This window comes from Acomys russatus, chromosome 24 (assembly GCF_903995435.1).
Source record: "Acomys russatus chromosome 24, mAcoRus1.1, whole genome shotgun sequence".
NCBI classification, from domain to species: Eukaryota; Metazoa; Chordata; class Mammalia; order Rodentia; family Muridae; genus Acomys; species Acomys russatus.
In genome coordinates, this window is record NC_067160.1 from 26,028,009 (window position 1) to 26,048,611 (window position 20,603).

Here is a 20,603-nt window from a genome sequence, read left to right on the forward strand (position 1 = left end):
AAATGCAAAGTTGCCAAAGTCACAGAACACTTCATTAAAAAAGTCCACATGATGTCAGAAACCACCCAAGCCAGACATAATGGCTTTAATCCTAGCACTAGGAGGCAGAGGCAGAGGCAGAACCAAGCAGAAGACTTCTGTGAGTCCAAGTCCAGCTTGGTATACACAGTGAACCCTAGGCCAGCCAGGGATACATAATAAGACCCTGTCTCAAAATAAAGAAATTAAAATAAAAACCAAAGCTATTTTGATATAGTAATTAGATTACAGGACAAGTAAAATTTTATCAGAAAGGTTTTCCCCTTCTACTGGGAACTAGACTTAAGTACTTGCATATTCTAAGCATATATTCTATCAGCCTCAGAAATACTCTGTCACATTTTGCTCATTCTTTATTCTAAGAATGGATGCATTTCTGCAATGATAGTCAAATTTTTATTAGGTATTTCACTGAAAAGTAAACTGAAAGGAATTCTCAAACCTATTGTCTCGTCACTATTTACCTTGGGATTTTGTTTCTCCCTTCCCTAGCTTTAGGAAAGCTTTCCCCTGGTTTTCAAGACAGGGTTTCTCTGTCTATCACAGTCCTGGTTGTCCTGGAACTTGCATTGTAGACCAAACTCAAAAATCCACCTGAGTGCTGCCTCCTGAGAGCTGGTATTAAAGGCTCCACCATGCCTAGCTTTCTTCCTTTCCTAGATTTAACAACTCTTCTAAAAATAAAGAAACAAAACAAAAAAGCCAGGCATGGTGGCACATCCCTTTAATCCCAGCACTCAGGAGGCAGAGACAGGCAGCCTGGCCTACAAAGGCATGTCCAGGACAGCCAGGATTGTTACACAGAGAAACTCTTATCTCCACAAACCTAAAAGAAAAAAACAAAAACAAACAAAAAAATTCTTCTACATTGAGGGACGTCACCCAGTGAGTTTTATGTTACATCTTCACATAGCATAAGAAAACAAAACTGTTTCTACAAAGCAATATTTATCTACAAAACAGGTCAGCCTGCTCCTACTGACCTCACCACTTTTAGCAACCTTCAGAGGGGCAATGTCTTCCCCTAGCTATCGAAATGGAAAGGAATCGCTTATATTATTCAGTTGGTAGTGCACAAGTATTGTAACCTGGTCTACAGAGTGAGTTCCAGGACAGCCAGGACTATACAGAGAAACCCTGTCTCAAGAAACAAAACAACAAATAAAAACAGAAAAGAAAAAAAGAGAAAGGAAAAGTATTTTTCTCTATTATCTTGTCTTCTTTTACAACTTCAGGAATTATCTAACATTTTACTGGGGGAGTTTCAGTAAGAAGTAAATCCGCTTTCCTAACAAAAGATTTTTTTTTTTTAACAACACAAATAAGCACAGAGCTTTATACCAATTCTTGTATACTCATCAACTGTGAGTCATGACTTTCTCATTCCTTGTGTAGAACCCTTAGCTTCCAACTTCTTGTTAGTTGAATTTTCACATTTTATGAAAAGAAGTATTATATACTATGTTTATCAGTTCAAAAATACATGATGAGGAAATGCTTAATGTTTATCAGATGTGGCTTTCGTAGAACACTCTCAAAATAACCAACAGAATACTCATGGCTTTCACCAATTTGATTACTATATACTAATGTTAGAGTCGAGAATAGGGATGCATGCCTTTGATCCACATACTCTTGAAGTTCTGGACCAGGCAGGGTTACATAGTGAGATCCTGATTCCAAGAAAAACCAAATCCCAAACATTAAAAATCTATTAACATTCTCTGTGTTGTAAATCAAAATGGCAAACTAAAGAGCTGATTTCATTTTTACCACCAACTTAAGATAAAAATTTGGACACTATTGCATTTCCAAATCCACTATCATACAAACTATTTAATTCAAAAAAATTTAAGAACCTCAGAGGGGCTAGGTGTGGTGGTGCACACCTTTAATCCCAGCACTTGGGAGGCAGAGGCAGGCAGATTGCTGTGAGTTCGAGGCCAGCTGGTCTACAAAGTGAATTTAGGACAGCCAAGGCTACACAAAGAAACTCTGTCTTGAAAAACAAAAACAAAACAAGCAAACAGGAAAACAAAACAAAACAAACAAAAAAGAAATCTAAGAGGGAGCTGGGCACAGTGGTGCATGCCTGTCATCCTAGCACTCAGGGAGGTAGAGGCAGGTGGATCTCTGGGAGTTCAGCTCCTATGAGGCCAACCTGATCTACAAATTGAGTCCAGAACAGCCAAGGCAATGAAACCCTGTTTTGAAAAGCAAAATCAAATAAAAAAAAGCCAATATACCAAGAATCCCTGAGGGGGAAAGGCTTTGGTTCAAAACATTTATACAGCGACTTTAACAGAGTAAATTCTTACCTGATACTGTATTTAAACCACTTCCAATATTTCTCCCAGCTGAGGTAGATGTACAATTTGTACAAGAAAGTTTAGGTCTTTTTGAATCATGATCCCGTTGCTGGTTTTGTGATCTTGACCGTGCTCCCTGAGTTATCTCAGATTCACTATACCATGTAGACTGAAATGGTGATGCAGATGCTGATGCTGATGTAGACTACAAAACAATTGAGGAATGACTGCTGTTTAAGTTACTCAGTTTCACAGAAAATAATAATAATATTCAAATAATCAAGTTAAAGGCTGTTGGCGATGTTGGTTGTGCTGGGATTAGTCCACCGTCTTTTGGTGCTAAGTATACATTACCACTGAAAGAACCCTTGAGACAGACTGATTAATCACCCAACACTAAAAGCAGAATATTTACCAACTGTATTTTTATTTCACCCACCACTTTGTGCATACAAAGTCAGATTAATAAATATTCTGATTAGAAGGAGAGAATTAAGTTTTTAGTGCAGATGACGCTATCCACCCATACCTACCAATTCGGCTAAAATTTTAATTAACATTTGTTTTCAACTAATTTTAGAAAATATTTTATATAAGAGTATATATCTCTCATCCACAATTCTGAAATCCCCAAATTTTGAAAATCATTAGTTATTTATTGTTTTTATTTTAACAATTTAAGATTGTAAGATGTCTCAGGTGTACCTATTTTTATTAAAAAAAAAAAAAATCTAACAAATATACCCACACCTTTTTGAACTTGACAGGTTAGAATACTACCTGATATTCAGAATCCAGTCTAAAGGAAGAGTCTCTAGGATGATAGGAATCATTTAACCCGGCTCCTCTGCTTCCAGACACCATCCTAGCACTTAAAGAGCCAGAGGGCTGAACAGAAATTCTTCTTGGAATCCTGGAAGGTTTAGACTCCATCCTTAAGGTTTCCTGTGAAATATAAATTTATATTAATTGTATTTGTGAAGACATGCAAGCTCATTCTCCCTTCTTTCCCCCCTACATAAAGCAACAATTTATTCTAAAATGTTCAGTTAGTTTCAGGGACAATTTAGGTCTTATTAATGAAAAAGTAGCCATTCAAGATCTGGCCCACAGCCCAGCTTCACAAGTAAAGATGTTAGCTAGCCTTGCAAGTCTGTGAACAATCTCCAGAACACATACATATCTGCAAAATATTGTACTCTCAGAAGTCCTATGGTGGAGAGGAGAGGCAGAGATAGGAGACAGAGACAAGAATCACCAACTCACAGAGGCTGGGGGGGGGGGGGGGGGTGTATACACGCCTTTAATCCCAGCACTCAGGAGGCAGAAGGAGTTCTAGAGTTCAAGGCCAGCCTGGTCTACAGAGTGAGTTCCAAGCCAGCCAAGGCTACACAGGCTACAAAGCTGGGCGGGGGGATCACCAATTCAACACGAAGTTCTCACATCAGCCAGCCAGGAACAAACAATTCATTCTAGGAAACAAGATGAATACTTGCCTCAACAAAACTAGCCCCTGCCCTCTGTTCATGCATGGACCAAGTAAGTTTTGAAAATTAGAAAGGATCAAATAGTCAACTGGATTTAGTAACATCCAAACAAGGTTTCCTACTGCCCATGCAACAAAATACACAGATCTGTCTTCCAAAGCTTGAACTTTTCCCTCACATTCATTTGTCCTTTACTCTGATGCCATTCTTAATATACACACTTCTACAATAACAAATATACTCCCACAACCTTTATATACATCTGGGACTCCTACACAGTTCTTCTCTAATTTCTGCCCGTCAGATTAAATCATCCTTATTCTGTGTAATTCTTCTTTTCTCAAAAATTTTATTTAGATATCACACTACTTTAGACTTATTTGTTTACCAGTTTATTTCTGTTTCTCAACAATCATTTCTTTAGGTCAGGATCGCTTAAGTACTTTTTAAAGATTTATTTATTATTATTATTTATATAGTGTTATGCCTGCATGTTCACCTGCAGGCCAGAAGAGGGCATCAGATCACATTATAAATGGTTGTGAGCCACTGTGTGGATGCTGGGAATTGAACTGAGGACCTTTGGAAGAGCAGGCGGTGCTCTTAACCACTAAGCCATCTCTCCAGCCCCACTTAAGTACTTCTAAACCACTGCCTAGAATATGTAAAAGCTTGTGACCCTCCTTTTGGCTCTCAGACCATTGAGACAACAGACCTAAAAAACTGGAATGTCTCCAGGAGTTTCACATGAAGGGAAAGATTGCTTACTGACTGCTCTTGCAGAAGATCCTAGCACCCACACCAGATGCCTCATAACCACCTTTAACTCCAGCTCCCGGATATCCACACACACAGTCTTCTGGCCTCCAAGGGCAACTGCACACTTGCATGCAGTGCAGGTGTGCCCAAACACATGTAAAATAAGGAATGATGAGAACTGACTCTGTGTGTGTGTGTGTGTGTGTGTGTGTGTGTGTGTGTGTCCTTTCTTTGTTTCTATTACTGCTACTCTGTGTAGACAGGTGGCTGAGCCTAGTTTGTTAGGGCTGCCCAGACTTTGACCCTAACAATGTGGGAAACAGGCACTCAAAACATACAAGCTGAAAACCATCCCCCCCCCTTTTTTTTCCCCAAGACAGGGTTTCTCTGCAGTATTAGCTCTGGCTGTCCTGAACTGGCTTTGTAGACCAGGCTGGCCTCAAACTCAGAGATCCGCCTGCCTTTACTTCCCGAGTGCTGAGATTAAAGGCATGTTCCACCACAACCAGCTACAAGTTGAAAATCTTAACAAAAGAGTAACTGTAAAACTGAGCATGACACATGCCTATGCCTGTATCCTAGCAGGAGAAGAGAAGCCAACCTGAACTACACAGGAAAAACATCACTGAAACAGCAAGTGTCTTCCTCTTATTTACCACTGACATGGTCTCAATTACAGCACAGCTGATATTTACCAAATATCATATGCGGGTGAGGGACTACTAATTATTCAATAATCTCCAAATTAACCCTGTGACATAGGTACTCTATTAGCTCCACTTTATAAGAAAAATTGCTTGTAATTATTGGAAAGAGTAATATTTTAAGTGGAAAAATCTGTAAGATATACAAGCCAGAGATGGCACTGGTTACATGGTGACTTAAGAAGGTGTCTCAGTTGCTAAGGTACTTGCTGTGCAAGCACACGAAAACCCAAATTCAATCTCCAGCACTCACATAAAAGCAAGGCTTTGGGAGACACAGCTGTAATCCCAGCCTTGGGAAGGCAGACATAAAGGCCCTAGAATCTGCTGGTAGAAATCTGCAAGTTCCAGGTTCAATAAGAGACTCAAAAAATAAGGTGGAGTGCAATTTAGTTAGACTCTTGATATTGCCCTCTGGCCCCTACACAAACACATACAAAACCTCTACACACGCACAGAATCCTGAGGAATTAAAACATTAAGTTTAGTTCATGTAAAATGTGAAACTGAGTGCTTTCCACTTCTATGAATTTACAATTCAATTTCTAAAATGTCTTCAGAATTTTTAACACACACTGCTATCATTAGCTCTAGCAAACCTTTACCTATAAATATAACACATAACACAAATTAATTCTGACTCTAAGGGAACACAAGAGAACAATCCCACTAAGACAAAAATTTTCAAATGTTTCCTTTGCCCCTGTTAGATTAGCCATAACTGTACATCAAAACCCCTCCAAAAACTTCCCATTCCAAACCATGGGAGGCCATACTTGAAAGCTCATTTTCCACAGACACTGAAAAAAACACATACTAAATGTAAGTTACTTTGGTCAGCATAGAAACCTTGATCAGTTACATCTTTTTTTTTTCCCCCTTTTTTGGTTTTTCAAGACAGGGTTTCTCTGTGTAGGCTAGGCTGTCATGGACTTACTTTGTAGACCAAGCCGGCCTCTGCCTCCCAAGTGCTGGGATTAAAGGCGTGCGCCACCACCTGGAACATTTTTATTTTTATTGGCCTGCAATTTCTACTCATCTATGTGAAGATTAGAAGTACATAGGTACATTCTACAAGCACCCATTTTTCAAACCAATGCTCAACTGAGAACCCCTCCTGTTTGATAGTAAGAGATGACCTCTTTTTTTAAAAATCATGTAAAAGACTCCTTTAGAACAAAGGGTGGGACGGTCCCTGAAGACAGGTGCCAGCTATCTTCTAATAATGCTTATTTGTTGCTAATAACATTTTCTTTCTCAAGTCACTCTGCCTCTTGAGTCACTGTCTCCATCAGAAGGTAACAGAATAGATTCTTGTGTTATTCCAGTTTCATTTGCTTAACATTTGTGAGATTCTCTTGTGCTAATTTCTCATATAGTCGTCACTGTATAGGTGTACATATTAATTTTCCCATTCTGTCAATGGAAATTAGATTGTCTCTTACTACCAACACCATTTATACAGCATATTGCCTTTTTAAATCGAAAAACCTTGGGAGCTGGCAAAATAGTTGAGAGCATCAAGCATCTGCTACCAAGTCTGAGGACCAAGTTCAGGCCCCCCAATGAAAAGCTGGAACTGTCTCACACAAGTTGTCCTCTGGTCTCCACATGTGCACCTTGGCATGCACACACACACAAATGGGCTGGAGACAGAGCTCAATGGTAAAGAGCATGAATGGAGGCTATGGACTCAGCTCCTCGGGCCCACATCAGACAGTTCAGAACTACTTCAACTCCAGCTCCAGGGCTATGCCTATGGCCCTCCCAGATACCTACACACACCATTCCCTACCCCAACAATTAAAAATATTAAAAATTCCTAAAAATAATTTTTAAAAAATAAGAGAGTTTAAAAACTTAAGAAGCTGGGCACAGTGGCGCACACCTGTAATCCCAGCACTGGCAGCCAGATCTCTGTGGGTCTGAATCCAGCCTAGTCAGCCACAGCTACGAAGAGAAACCCTGTCTCAAAAAATCAAAACCAAACCAAAAAAAAAACCTTTTTCCCTCTGGAGTAGGGAATCTACAAGTCTTATTGATACAGCCACAATTATAAGACTACAAAGGGAATCAAGAGGTATCAAAATAGTTTCTCAAACTTTGCATTAACAACTATTTTAAAAGAACAAAACCTGTTTTTCCCATCCCATAAATCAGAATTCAGGCAAATATACAGTCACTTCATTACAAGTCTGATGTGCAGGTTAGATTAAGTATAAGACTGCTTTACAAAACATTCAAATTTAAGACAAAATGTCAAATTCACTTTCAGCATAGTCTTGACAACTAGTTTTATTTTCTTATTATTTAAAACTGCAACAAGACGCCGGGTGATGGTGAAGCACACCTATAACCCCAGCACTCAGGAGGCAGAGGCAGGTGGATCACTGGGAGTTTGAGGCCAGCTGGTCTATAAATTGAATCCTGGACAGCCAAGGCTACACAGAGAAAACCCTGTCTTGAAGAAAAACAAACAAAAACAAAAAACAAACAAACAAAAAACAATAGAATTTGTTGCATTATTCTTTGTCTTAAAAACACATCAACAGTGACATTAAGAGAATGAAGGGAAAGCAGGGCAGGCTATGCCTTGCCCAAAAGTCACTCCACTGTGCAGACATTTTACATTTCCCTTTGCCAGTCTACTATGAGTACGGGTACTAAGGCAAAGTGAAGAGGTAACCAGTCAGAGCACGTAGATGACCATATCAGACACACAGAATTATGGGAAGGATAGCCCCCAGTCACACTGCAGAATGATAGGGCACAAACACTTACGTTAACAAAAAATTACTATTTGTGAACTAACCAAATTAAGTCAGGAATATATGAACATATTGAATCACACAGAAACACCAGGCATTTAAGTTAATCAAAAACATCAGTTCAATAAATGAGGCAGCCCTGACCTGAAACATACAAAAGGAAGGGTACCTAAGGCCATGGAATTGTGGCAACACCAACTTGCTACCACGATAACCTGTGCGACACATCACTGGGATTCTAAAGATGAACAGGACTCTTCCATGCCCTGTTCTTCTGTCTGCCCACCTCAAAGCTAAGCTAAGTCTGGCCATGGATCCTTGCCTAGACTGCATATTAACCCATTTTAATTATTTGCAGTGACTGCCGTTTGTATCACTATGTCTTCACCATCATTACCGGCCACTTTAACCCTTTCTTGATTTTTCTGTTATCTGCCGAGTGACTGACATTATCAATTAAGTCTAGGATGTAATAACAAACTAGTGAAATCAGTGGTAATCAGCAAAGTAAAACCAGTAAAACCTAAGCAGCTTGGAAAGTTGTTATTAAGTAAATTGACACTAGAAAAGAAAAAAAATGTCAGTCTGTTTCTGCCTACGACACAAATCTTAGATAGCTTATAAATCTGTAACAAGCTGGCCATGGTAGCAACACGTCTTTAATCCCGCACTCAGGAAACAAGAGGCAGGCTGATCTCTGAGTTCAAGGCCAGCCTGACCTACAAAGTGAGTCCAGGACAGCTAGGACAAGAGAAATCCTGTCTCAAAAAGACAACAGAGAAATAAGTTATACAAATTAAATGTTAGTAGATTAAATCATTGTCCTGTCAATTGCTAGTCTACTTTTATCACAAGAATATACATCTTAGGTACAGCAGATAGATATGACTCTATCGAAAGACAAGGTCTTCAAAAACCCCAGAAACAGGCAGAATATGGCTTTTTAAAATGTTTTTATTATTTTAAAGATTCATTGACAATGAGATAGGTTAACTCCTGGTAACAACCAGCCTACCTCAAAGAGGATGAGCATTAAAGAACCTCTCCTTATGGAGATGGCTTCAAATCTGGCAAACAAGCCACTGGGCAAAAGGTCCTCATTTCTACCACAGACAGAATTCTGCCCCCTCCCAAAAAGGGGGGGGGGGGGCAAGCTTGGATGCAGGCAGAGTCAATGGCCAAATTCTGTCAAGACAGGCTAAACAATTCCTCAATAGTTCCTGCCTCACAAATATGTCTGTCAGATATACTGGGCCAGAAGGCTGGAGATGATGCTCCAATGTTTTATATAGAGTTTTGGGTGACTATTCAGGTAGAAAACTGTCTCTGGCATCTTCTCATTTGGAAAGCTACTAACTTGCACTCCCAGCATACTCAAGTAACCAAGTTCATTCCTTCTCAAGTCTCTGAGGGAGTTGAAGACCAGGTAGCTTAGTTTTACCATGAAGCTTAATTGTCTAGGGGTTAAGATGTGTTGGGGTCTAGATAGGTGTTCTAAGTTGATAATGACAATATGTGATGGAGATTGATTTGCATTCAGAAATTTAGACGCACCAAGATAGGAAAGGTGTCTTCTTCAGGGCTGTCAAATACAAATAGCCCAAACAGGGGGCTGGAGAGATGGCTCAGCGGTTAAGAGCACTGACTGCTCTTCTGAAGAACCCGGGTTCAATTCCCAGCACCCACATGGCAGCTCACAACTGTCTGTAACTCCAAGATCTGACGCCAACACACATAAATTAAAATTAAATAAAAATACTTAAAACAAAACAAAACTACAAAGGAGCACAAAGGGCAAGACATGTCAGGGTTTGTTTGGCGAATCTGGAGTAGAAGAGGTCCAATTAGCTCAGCAGAGGGGCCGCAACAGTGAACTAGAGACAGAAACAAAGCATTTAACTTTACCATCACAGAATAAAAACCTGGAGATACAACAAACCAAAAGCAAAAACAAAAAGATGACATCAGAACATAACACCATTTCTATGGAAACAGTATGACAATTCCTCAAAACTAAAAGCAAAATTATCATACACCCCAGCAATTCCACTTCTGGGTACAGCATCCCACCCCACCCTAACTAACTGAAAATAAGGTCTTGGAATATTTGCATATCCCAATTACAACAAAGCCCAAATATTGGTAGTAAGTAGATAAGCAAAATGTGGTGTGTACATACATACAATTCATTATCACCCAACCTTAAAAAGGTAGGAGGGTCAAGCAAGATGGCTCAGCAGGTAAAGGCACCTGGTGCCAAGCTGGACAACTCTGGAGTCTATATGCTTGAAAACCAACAGCAGCCACCTGGTCTCTGACTTCCACACAAACACCAATGAGCACACACATCACCCACACACTAAAATAAACTGGGTGTGGTGGTGCACACATTTAATCCCAGCACCCATATGAGGCAGAGGCCAGCAGATCTCTGTAAGTTCAAGGCCAGCCTGTTGAGTTCCAGGACTGCTAGAGATACACAGAAAGATCCTATTCTCAAAAATTCAAAAATAAAGTAAAATAAATGTGAAATTTCAAAAACCTTTAAAGGGGGCATTCTGGAGCTGGGAGGTGGTGGCGCCCGCCTTTAATCCCAGCACTGGGAGGCAGAGGTAGGAGGATCACTGTGAGTCTGAGGCCAGCCTGGTCTACAAAGTGAGTCCAGACCAGTCAAGGCTACCCAGAGAAACCCTGTCTCAAAACAAAACAAAAACAAAAAAAGGCAACTGTAATAATCTGGGAAAGAGGTATGCTTTTATTTGAGTGACTGCTAATATTAAGTCATCGTAGTATTAACAGGCTACTGAACTTTATTAAACTATAAAGTGGAAGAGTTTAAGGGAAAAGGACAAAAAAGACTGGTTTACTTCTAAGTAAGATGTACATACTTCATCATTTACCTTAAAGTCTAAAGTTAATCTACAAAATCCTAATCTAGAATTACCATGTCAGTGTAAGTTTGTCTGGAGACGAGAGTCACACTATGTACCTCTGGCTGTCCTAAAACTCACTCTGTAGACCAGCCTGGCCTCAAACTCACAGAGATCTGCCTGCTTCTGCCTCATGAGTGCTGTGATTAAAGGCTCATGCCACAATACCCAGCTCCAAGGATAATTAAGTGACTATGCTGTTTTTTAAAACCAGATGTTGGGGGCTGGAGAGATGGCTCAGAGGTTAAGAGCACTGGCTGCTCTTCCAAAGGTCCTGAGTTCAATTCCCAGCAGCCACATGGTGGCTCACAACCATCTATAATGAGATCTGGTAACCTCTTCTGGTGTGCAGGGGTACATGCAAGCAGAGCACTGTATATGTAATAATAAATAAATCTTTAAAAAAAAAAAAGAATATGGTGACCTAACTCAGAAATCTTCCTACTGCCAGCTTTTTGTCATTTTATACATATTTGGCTATACAAATTTCATTTATTATGAAAAAGTGAAATTTTGCAATGTTCATTTATTTTTCTTGATTTATTTTACTTTTTTTGGTTTTTCGAGACAGGACAGCCTTGACTGTCTTGGACTCTCTTTGTAGACCAAGCTGGCCTTGAACTCAGAGCGATTCACCTGCTGCCTCTGCCTCCCAGGTGCTGGGATTAAAGGCATGCACTACAACTGCCCAGCACATTGGAAATTTAAAGACATATTAGGAGAAAAAGTTTTCATAATCACTGACATTCAAAAGTATATAAATGATCTTCAGCACTAAGAAGTAAAAGCCCAAAGTATATAAAAGCTGTGTTACTTTATCAAGGTGGTTATCAAAATATGAAACAGGACTCTATTTGTGATGAGGATTTTGAACTGGAAGACATTCATTAAAAGACATAATTTAATTTTTAGAAACACAATGCTTAATTATACCTCTTAAAATTTACTCTGACTGCATTCATACCTAGTTCTTGCTTGTAAAAAGTAACTTAGTAGGATGTCTGTTGAAAACTCTTGAGAGATGGCAGAGAGGCAGAGTCCTTCGAGAGAGGTAATTTGATACTGGATGTAACTATTTTTGGCAAAGCTGCTACATAAACTGATTGAATTTTTACAATGTAGGTGTTACATGAAAACTTATGTAATTTAGTTGCGTAAGTTGTAGGTCAAAAGCACAAAAAAATAGCAAAAAATAAGATGCAGTCCTTGAAAAATGTCTACCAAGGATCTAGAAGGTGTTTTTTATTGTTGTTGTTTGCTTTTTTAAGACAGGGTCTCTCTGTGAAGCCTTGGCTGTCCTGGACTAGCTTTGTAGACCAGGCTGGCCTCGAACTCACAGCAACTTACCTGCTTCTGTCTCCTAAAGTGCTGAGATTACAAGTGTATGTCACAGTGTCCAGATAGAAGGTGTTTTTGTTGTTGTTGTTTAAGATTTATTATTATGTATGCAGTGCTCTGTCTGCATGTATACCTGCAGGCCAGAAGAGGGCATCAGATCACATTATAGATGGTTGTGAGCCACCATGTGGTTGCTGGGAATTGAACTCAGGACCTCTGGAGAACAGTCAGTGCCCTTATCTCTGAGCCATCTCTCCAGCCCTAGAAGGTGTTTTTTAAATGTCCATTCATTTGTTGAATAGATTTTGTATCGAAGGTTTACTATGTGCTGAGCATATTAATTTTGAACAAGGGATGGTAAATTGAGCAGATACACACAATACATTAAGGAACCGTAGCCAGCAAAGCACAAACTACATAAATAACTGTTAAACTCTGTAAGAAAAAAGGGCAGGCATAAGCAAGAATAAGAGTAGAACACAATGCTTGTGGCTGTAATGCAACTTTCATCCCATTGAACTGGATGGTACTTAAAGAGACTCGCAAGGAGTCACAGTCATGAGAAACCCACTAGAATTCTGTGCTCAGGTCCCTCAAGAACAAGCACTGACAGGTAGAAGGGGCCACATTTTCTGATCTCTACAAATTGTTCTCAATGCAGAAAGATCATGAGTCACAAAGCCATTACAGTTTCATAAGTATCTGAAGTTGTCACTTTACTGAACTCTCAACTCCCAAGATGAAGTCTCAGGGTAAAAATTCTCTGTAATTATGATTTAATTACTATTTATGGAATCATCTGTATCTTTATTGCATCCTCACCTCAAAGCTTTTTTTTTTTTTTTTTTTCAGATTTTTAAAAATTTATTTTAGGCCACAAGTAGTAGTACACACCTTTAATTTCAGCACTCAGGAAGCAGAGACAGGAGGATCTCTGAGTTTGAGGCAGCCTAGTCTACACAGGTAAGTTTCCAGACAACCAGAGCTACATAGAGACCCTGTCTCAAAAATGGTATAAAACCATTTTAATAGTGACTGATAAATGTACCAAGAGTTATACGTACAAACTCTCACTTCGGTATATTCTTATAAATCAGTAGCTATCAACTCTAACTACTAAAAAAGATTAACTTCCTCTTGCTGTAAATATTTTCACTCATCTGTGAATCCTAGGAAGCTCTTCCGAGCCCTCTACAGTTAGTTCATGTTTTTGATGGTCTGTTACACACTACCCAAAGGGTCTCCCCCCTCCCCACACACACACACTTAAATGTATTCATCTCTATTCCATAGAAGTTTTCTTTTTGTCCATATAAAAAGCCTAAAGAAATTTATGTCATCAGCAGAAAATAATATTTGAAAATTAGTCTCCACCTGACATTAAGTGCCTACCTACCAAGCTGCCTGTTAAATATAAGTCTTGTAAATGAAACAGTATAGGCCTACTGTAAAGTAGGAAGTTTGTGAGATGATTTTTAACTCTGTAGCATTAATTATGCAGGCAAAGCCTCTTTTAAAGAGAATCTGGCAGAGAGCCTGCTAAGATGGAAGAAGCATCAGTAAGATGAAAAACACTTCCACGGAAGAGACCAGTTCCCACAGCTGTCCTGACCTTCACATGCACTCTGTGGCTCACCTGCACCACACCCAGACCTACAACCACACCCTAACATAAAAAAACTAAACAGTACAGTTATAGTGAGAAAAAACCACACAGCCTTCTAGGCCTCACAGTAAGTACAAAAGCAGCAGCAATCCACTACTGGAGGAGTTGCTAGGTAAACAAAGCAGTAATGCAGCTTAGACTTGACTACAATTTAAACCAACACTATCCATTACACTTACACCATGGCAGAAACAGAGCACACAAACACAAACTAGGATAATTAATATCACACCTACATAGAAAGCTGAAAATAATCATTATAAAACCCTCGAAATGTGGGCCAGTGAGAACACTGTTCAATCCCCAGAATCCACATGGTGGAAGGAAAGACCTGGCTTCCACAAGTTGTCCTCTCTCACACATACACAGAAGAAAAGTTTTGTTTTGTTTTGTTTTTAGAAAGAAAACTATAGCCGGGCATGGTGGTGCACACCTTTAATCCCAGCACTCAGGAGGCGGAGGCAGAGGGATCACTGTGAGTTCGAGGCCAGCTTGGTTTACAAATGGAGTTCCAGGACAGCTAGGGCTATTACACAGAGAAACCCCTTCTCAAAAAACCAAGTAAATAAGTAAATAAATAAAATAAGAAAACCATCCTCAAAATGTTATGGAACACTGACATTAAAAAAAAAAAAAGATGGCAGGGCAGTCTTTAATCTCAGCATTTGGGAGGCAGAGGCAGGCGGATCACTTTGAGTTCGAGGCCAGCCTGGTGTACAGAGTGAGTCCTAGATAGCCAAGGCTACACAGAGAAATCCTGTCTTGGAAATAAAACAAAAACAAAACAAAACAAAAAGATAACAACTTTTTCTCAGATAGTTCTTGAAATGACTTTTTGGTGACTGAAAGAAAAAAATACACAAAGATATTAAAGCATATTTAAGAATAAAAGCTAGAAAATGTTATGAAGGATGAGGTTCAAAGCACAGAAGAGGAGCCAGGAAGAGTTCTGAAAGTATTAAGTGCAGAAAGTGATTACTGCAAATTGTAAAAGCAACTGATGTGCTCTGCTCAGGTGTGTGCACTTAGGGGCTTTCCCTCAAATGTTGTTCTACAGCTTTCAGAGATAAAACCATTAGTATGCCAACAAAACTTTCATCTGTTTAGCGTTAACAGACTCACTCATGACTCTTGCACTTTTTGTGACACTAAAACAAACTTAAAAGTGAGTTTCACTGCCTTGTGGAAACCCAACCCCTACTTTATAGCAAGTCAATGCTATAAAGTTTATAAGCTACTCAAGATTTTCAAACAAGCTCAGTTAAAAACAAAAGTCTCAGGGGCTGAAGAGATGGCTCAAAGGCTAAGCACACTGACTGCTCTTCCAGAGGTCCTGAGTTCAATTCCCAGCAACCACATGGTGGCTCACAACCATCTATAATATGATCTAATGCCATCTTTTGACATGCAGATGGACATGCAGGCAGAGCACTGTATATATAATAAATAAAATTTTTTTTAAAAAAAATCCCAAGGCCCAAGCTAGATAGAGAACCAGTGAAGATACAGTAATAGAATCTAGCTCCAAGACAACCTTGAAGATCCAAAGAGAAGAAATAAAATGGATAGAGGGCAGATTTGATACATCCTTCCAAAGAAGAACACAAATGACCTAATAACTTAGAGGGAGAGGGAAGTAATTTTGAGTAATTACTTCTCAGAACTAATAAATCTTTAAAGTTTTCCTTTTTCTTCCAGGAGATTGAAAACAGGGAGCAAGAAAGTACAAAGTAAGATGGTTTTAAAGAAGATAGTTTTAAAGTAAGATGGTTTTAAAGCCTGGCGTGGTGGTGCACACCTGTGATCCCAGCATGTGGGGAGGCAGAGGCAGTTGGATTACTTTGAGTTCGAGGCCAGCCACAAGTACACACAGAAACCTTGTCTTAAACTTCTTGGCAGAGAACTGGGTTTGGTTCCCAGCACCTCCATGGCAGCTCACAATCCAGTTCCGGGATCTAATGCACCTTCTGACTACATTAGACTCCTCCTATATACGTATGTGTATACACATATACATGTAAAATAAACGAATAAATCTCAAAAGACTATCTCAGCCCAATTCTTATTGACCGTGAAGACTGCTGAATCGGGGTGTTAGGGCTAGGGCTACAGCTTAGCTGGCAGAATCCTTTCCTAGTATGCAGAAATACATAAAATTTGGCATGGCTGAGGATTCCTGCAATCCTAGCTTATAATCTCAGCACCTAGTAGAGGCCCGTGTATTAGAAAGTCAAGGGCATCCTCATATAAATAAGGCCAGATTGGGCTACAGTCCCTGTGTCAAAACATAATTAAATGCTCAATGAGTAAATTATTTTCTGCTCAAAAAAGGCCTAAGTTTGGATCCATAGGACCCACCTAAAGAGGAAGGTATAGTAATGCACAGAAAATGCCAAGGGCTCACTGGCTAACCAATCTACCCTATGATCAGTGACTTCAGGTTCATTTAGACTGTTAAGACCTTAACTCAAACACAAGGTGGAAGAAGACACTAGGATACCAGACACTGACTCCTGGCTTCCACACAAACAGATGGGCTTGAAAACCCACAAACATACGCATACACAACACACAGACAAAACAGAGAGAGCTGTCTACAGCCTTAGCATCTACATGCAAAGTAAATCTCAAAAAGTACTGTGCTTATAAAGACTAAGATGAGGTCATAGTCACAAAACAGAGCTTAGATCACTTGCTGTGTAGGACTTAAATTTCCTATTAAATTCTTAAACATAAAAAAAAGAAGGGAAAATTAACTTCCACATAACAATCAACAATGTTAAACAAATTATCATTACTTAAACTTATCCACTTACCATTTCCTCTACTAATTACTTTAAAGCAATTGCAACGATGGCATTTTAAAGAATGTGTATTCTTAAAATGATCTAAATCCAAGGCAAATCATAAGACACAGCTCCAAATGTCTCTTGAGTATGAATTGATCCTCGCAAGGGCAGGTGGATGGTCTGGACAGGACATGGCCAACTTTGACTTTTCTACCCCTTGAAAGTAGAAGAGCACTGCAAGTGCTACTGTATGACCTGAAAAGGTCCTAAGAGGTCTTGTAGCTTCCATCTTCATTCCTCAGATGCTACTCTGAAACATCATACCATAGATGATCACGCGGAATAGCAAGATCCAGATACCAACCAACACACTATGAGGCAAGGAAGCTAAATGTGGCCAAGTGAGCGAAGCCTTAACACACAAAACTTCTAGGGCCTTTTAGAAAAATCTCTCTTAATACTTAGCTAACATATACTTAGAGTGTTCCTAATATTGTTAAAGTACCCCTAACTATTTTTAAAAGGCAAAAACCTAGCATCTTCACCAGAAAATGTAACTGTGATACTGTTTATCAGTTCTACATCACTGAAGATAACCTGTTCGCTTTGAAGTGAATTTACTGTTTAGGTGTCACAATTCAATCTTCCTTCAGCAACTGCAAACCATTTCAGGCCTTTGTGCAAAGTCAGAAATACATGACTACTAGCTTTTACAAGCCTACCCGCTTCACATCTGTCGGCAAAAATGGGTGCAGTAGGTGATTTTAAAACCAGCCATTCAAACTTATCTAGTCTAACCAGTAGTCAAATATACTTGAGAACAAGTAAAACCAGCTTTGACCTCATTATGTTCATGTCAGTGTAGAAAATTAAAAATTAAAATCCGACAATAAATCGCAGTCAACTCTCAAATTATAAAGCAATTTTATCATTTCTGCACAGTCCTTTTGGGTTCACTCCCAGAAACTTTACAAATGACACAATTTTTCCAAAAATAAAAAATATGTAAATGAATTAACTCAAATGGAATTCTCCTTTAGTGCTGCAAGAACTTTAGTGGGAACTCGTTCATTTTTTAAGTTGTGATATAATTCAGCCTATTGTTGATCGAATAGTTTAATAGCTCATTACTTATTATTTAATCTGTTGCTTAAGTGTCGCTTGATGCAAGCTTATACATTCTACTTAACTAGTCCCAAGATTTTACTGGCACACACAGAAGAAATCTGTCAAAGAATCTAAATATAGCCTGGTCTACAAAGCGAGTCCAGGATAGTTAAGGCTACACAGAGAAACCCTGTCTCAAAAAACAAACCAAACAAAAATCTAAATATAATTTTATTTGGCGCCAACAGCTCTCCACTGCACAGCACAGAGCACTACACTTCCTACTGTCATCCAGAAAGTCCTCCATTCAAAGCACTAACTGTTCTCCATTTTACCTTTCAGCCTGGGGAGGCGAACTGTCGTCTCCTAAAACAGACCACATGATCACAGCAGGTCCTAGCCAACCCTCAGTCTAGCTCAAGCATTTTCCCTGTCAAATTTTCCAAGCCTAAACCTAGTTTATGCCCCACAGTATTTCTGTATAGTATTTACAGTAAGGCACTAACAGCAGTTGTCTATACACTGGTCTGATGACTAAACAGTGAGTTGTAGAAGGAAGATACTGGGTCAAGCTCATTCTGGCAAAGGGAAGCCCTACTCTGGTAAGCAAACAATGCTTTATATATATTGATAAGTTTCCCACTGTAAGATAACTTTCCTAAATATATAAGATGTGGACAACTCTTAATCATATAACATGTCAGATGTGTATGAGACCTTCATGTAGAACATAAGAAAATTTGTGAAGTTACATAGGGGCAATAAATAAATAAATAAATAAAAATCCTTATTCAGGACACCTGACCTAGGCAGGGGGTGGGGGGCATGAAGAAAAAGTCTCTAGGCCTAGGGGGAAGGGGAGGGGGATGGTGTACCAAACATTTAGGGCAAAAAAACGAGAGCTGTGCAGTTTTGCTGGATCTGGTGGCACATTGCAGCAACCCCACAATTCAGAAGGCTTAGGCAAGAGGATCTTACATTAGAGGTCAGTCTGAGTAACACTGAGGAACGTCGTCATCAAGTCCAGTGTCAGTATGATTACAAGAGCCCTCTGAACAAACAAAACAAACCATACCTACACGAAGCTATGGGGATACAACTCACAAAGTGGTTTGTTTGTTTGTTTGTTTTTTTCTCCCCTGACCAGAGTGCTTTGTTATAAACTTGTGGTAAATCCCATCTGTTTACGGCCATTACAATTTCACACTGCAGGTATTATGTGCCCTGTAGTTGTCTGCCGACTGCTTCACACACTAGCTCATCTCATTCAAAACACATCTCGAGAGTGGGGGAGCAAGAGGTTAAATAACTATAGCCACAGTGATGCCAGAGTTCCTGATCCCACCGCTGCTGCCTTCCCCCTGCTTCGCACGCACTGGAGCTGGGCAGAGAAAACACTGACCCCATTTCCGGTTGTCTTGTGGGAATACCCAAGATCTGCCTTCTTAGTGATACTCCCATTGTTTGATTTGCAAAATCCAAAATGTATCTCGATGCTTACTTACCCTCTTCGGTCTGGATACAAAATGGGGTAGAAGTGGGTAAGAAATAGGGACATTTAAAAACAACAGAGTACCTGAAAACTACAAAATGGTGTGTGACCCGAGGCCGGCTCTTTTAAATTACTTTCACCCTGGTCGAGAGAATGTCTTTATTAACCACATGGATCCCTCTCCGCCCCCTCCCCCCAATATACTAATAGGTACTTTTGTGGGAAAGGAGAAGAGAGTTCATTGTAGTAGTTTCGATTAGGTGTGTGCTCTTCGTCTTCACTACGCAGTTTCTTCAAGATGAGGGAGCATTTTACTACTCACACCTTGCGTGTCTAGAGTCGTTCACTCAACACCTCTCGCCCCGGTTTCAATCTGAAGACCCCCCCGCCCCATCCTTGGCCACCCAAGCCAGTGTCACGCCACTCACAGTGCGGGGCCACGGAGAGGCCTTACCTTCACCGACTCCGAGGGGCTGGGAAACTGACCGACATTCCTCCAGGAGGAGGAGTTGTGAAACCGGACCCCGCCACCCCCGCCGCCCCCACCGCCCGGTGCCACAGGCCTCGGCTGGTCCCCGGGGGCCACGTACCGCCCGCCCTCCCTCCCCGCTCCCGGGGTGCAGGAGTGGGGGACGGGGGCGCTTGCTCCAGGGCTCCCCTCCCCCCGCCACCACCGCCCCCGCCACCGTTGTCGCCGCCGCTCTTTACCCTCCTCCAGCTGGCACTCCACACAGGGAGCGTCGGGCCCGCCGCAACCACACCGCCGCCTCCTTCCTCGGTGCGCTCGGCCTCCGGGGCTACCAGCAGAGAAGTCGGCGACGAAGCACAATGGCGGCCGCCCCTCCGGATGCGGCGCAGAACTGGCCGCCGCCGTTGGCAGCCCCGCCCTTCCTCCTCCCCCGCCCCAGCGAGCTCTCGCCGGCTTCTCGCGAGAGTGGCTGCGCTGCGGGGGAGCCGGGAGCTGCGGGCGGGCTAGACGTGCCCCGCCGCGGGGTGGTGCTCTGACTGCGGCAGCCGTTGAGGGCCGCCTCGGGGGAAGCTGCGAGGCGCCACGGTAAGCGGCCGCCGCCGGTCGGCGACGTGCGGGCGTGCGGGCGCCGGGAGCGGCGCGGGAGGCCCGGCGGGGCTGGTCACCGCCTGGAGTGCGAGGGGCTCGGCGCCCGCCCGCCTCCCGCGCCCGCCTCGCTCGGGCCCCTGCAGGCCTGCCACCCCGGG

The 20,603-nt window shown here is 41.1% G+C and overlaps 1 protein-coding gene across 4 annotated transcripts in view; it reads right to left on the reverse strand.

Moving 5' to 3' along the window:
* Marchf7 (membrane associated ring-CH-type finger 7) overlaps positions 1–20,272 on the reverse strand; it is a 38,238-nt gene extending 17,966 nt beyond the window's left edge. For 3 of the 4 annotated variants that reach the window (XM_051166085.1, XM_051166083.1, XM_051166084.1), the window contains exons 1-3: positions 20,097–20,272; positions 3,129–3,293; positions 2,358–2,553 (exon numbers count right to left, since the gene is read on the reverse strand). In XM_051166085.1, coding sequence (XP_051022042.1) covers positions 2,358–2,553; positions 3,129–3,281 — 349 coding nt within the window. In that variant the 5' untranslated portion in view covers positions 3,282–3,293; positions 20,097–20,272. Of the gene's footprint in view, positions 1–2,357; positions 2,554–3,128; positions 3,294–20,096 lie in introns of those variants that run through there. The other variant, XM_051166086.1, reaches the window with a different exon arrangement.
* Between the last annotated feature and the right edge of the window lie 331 nt (positions 20,273–20,603).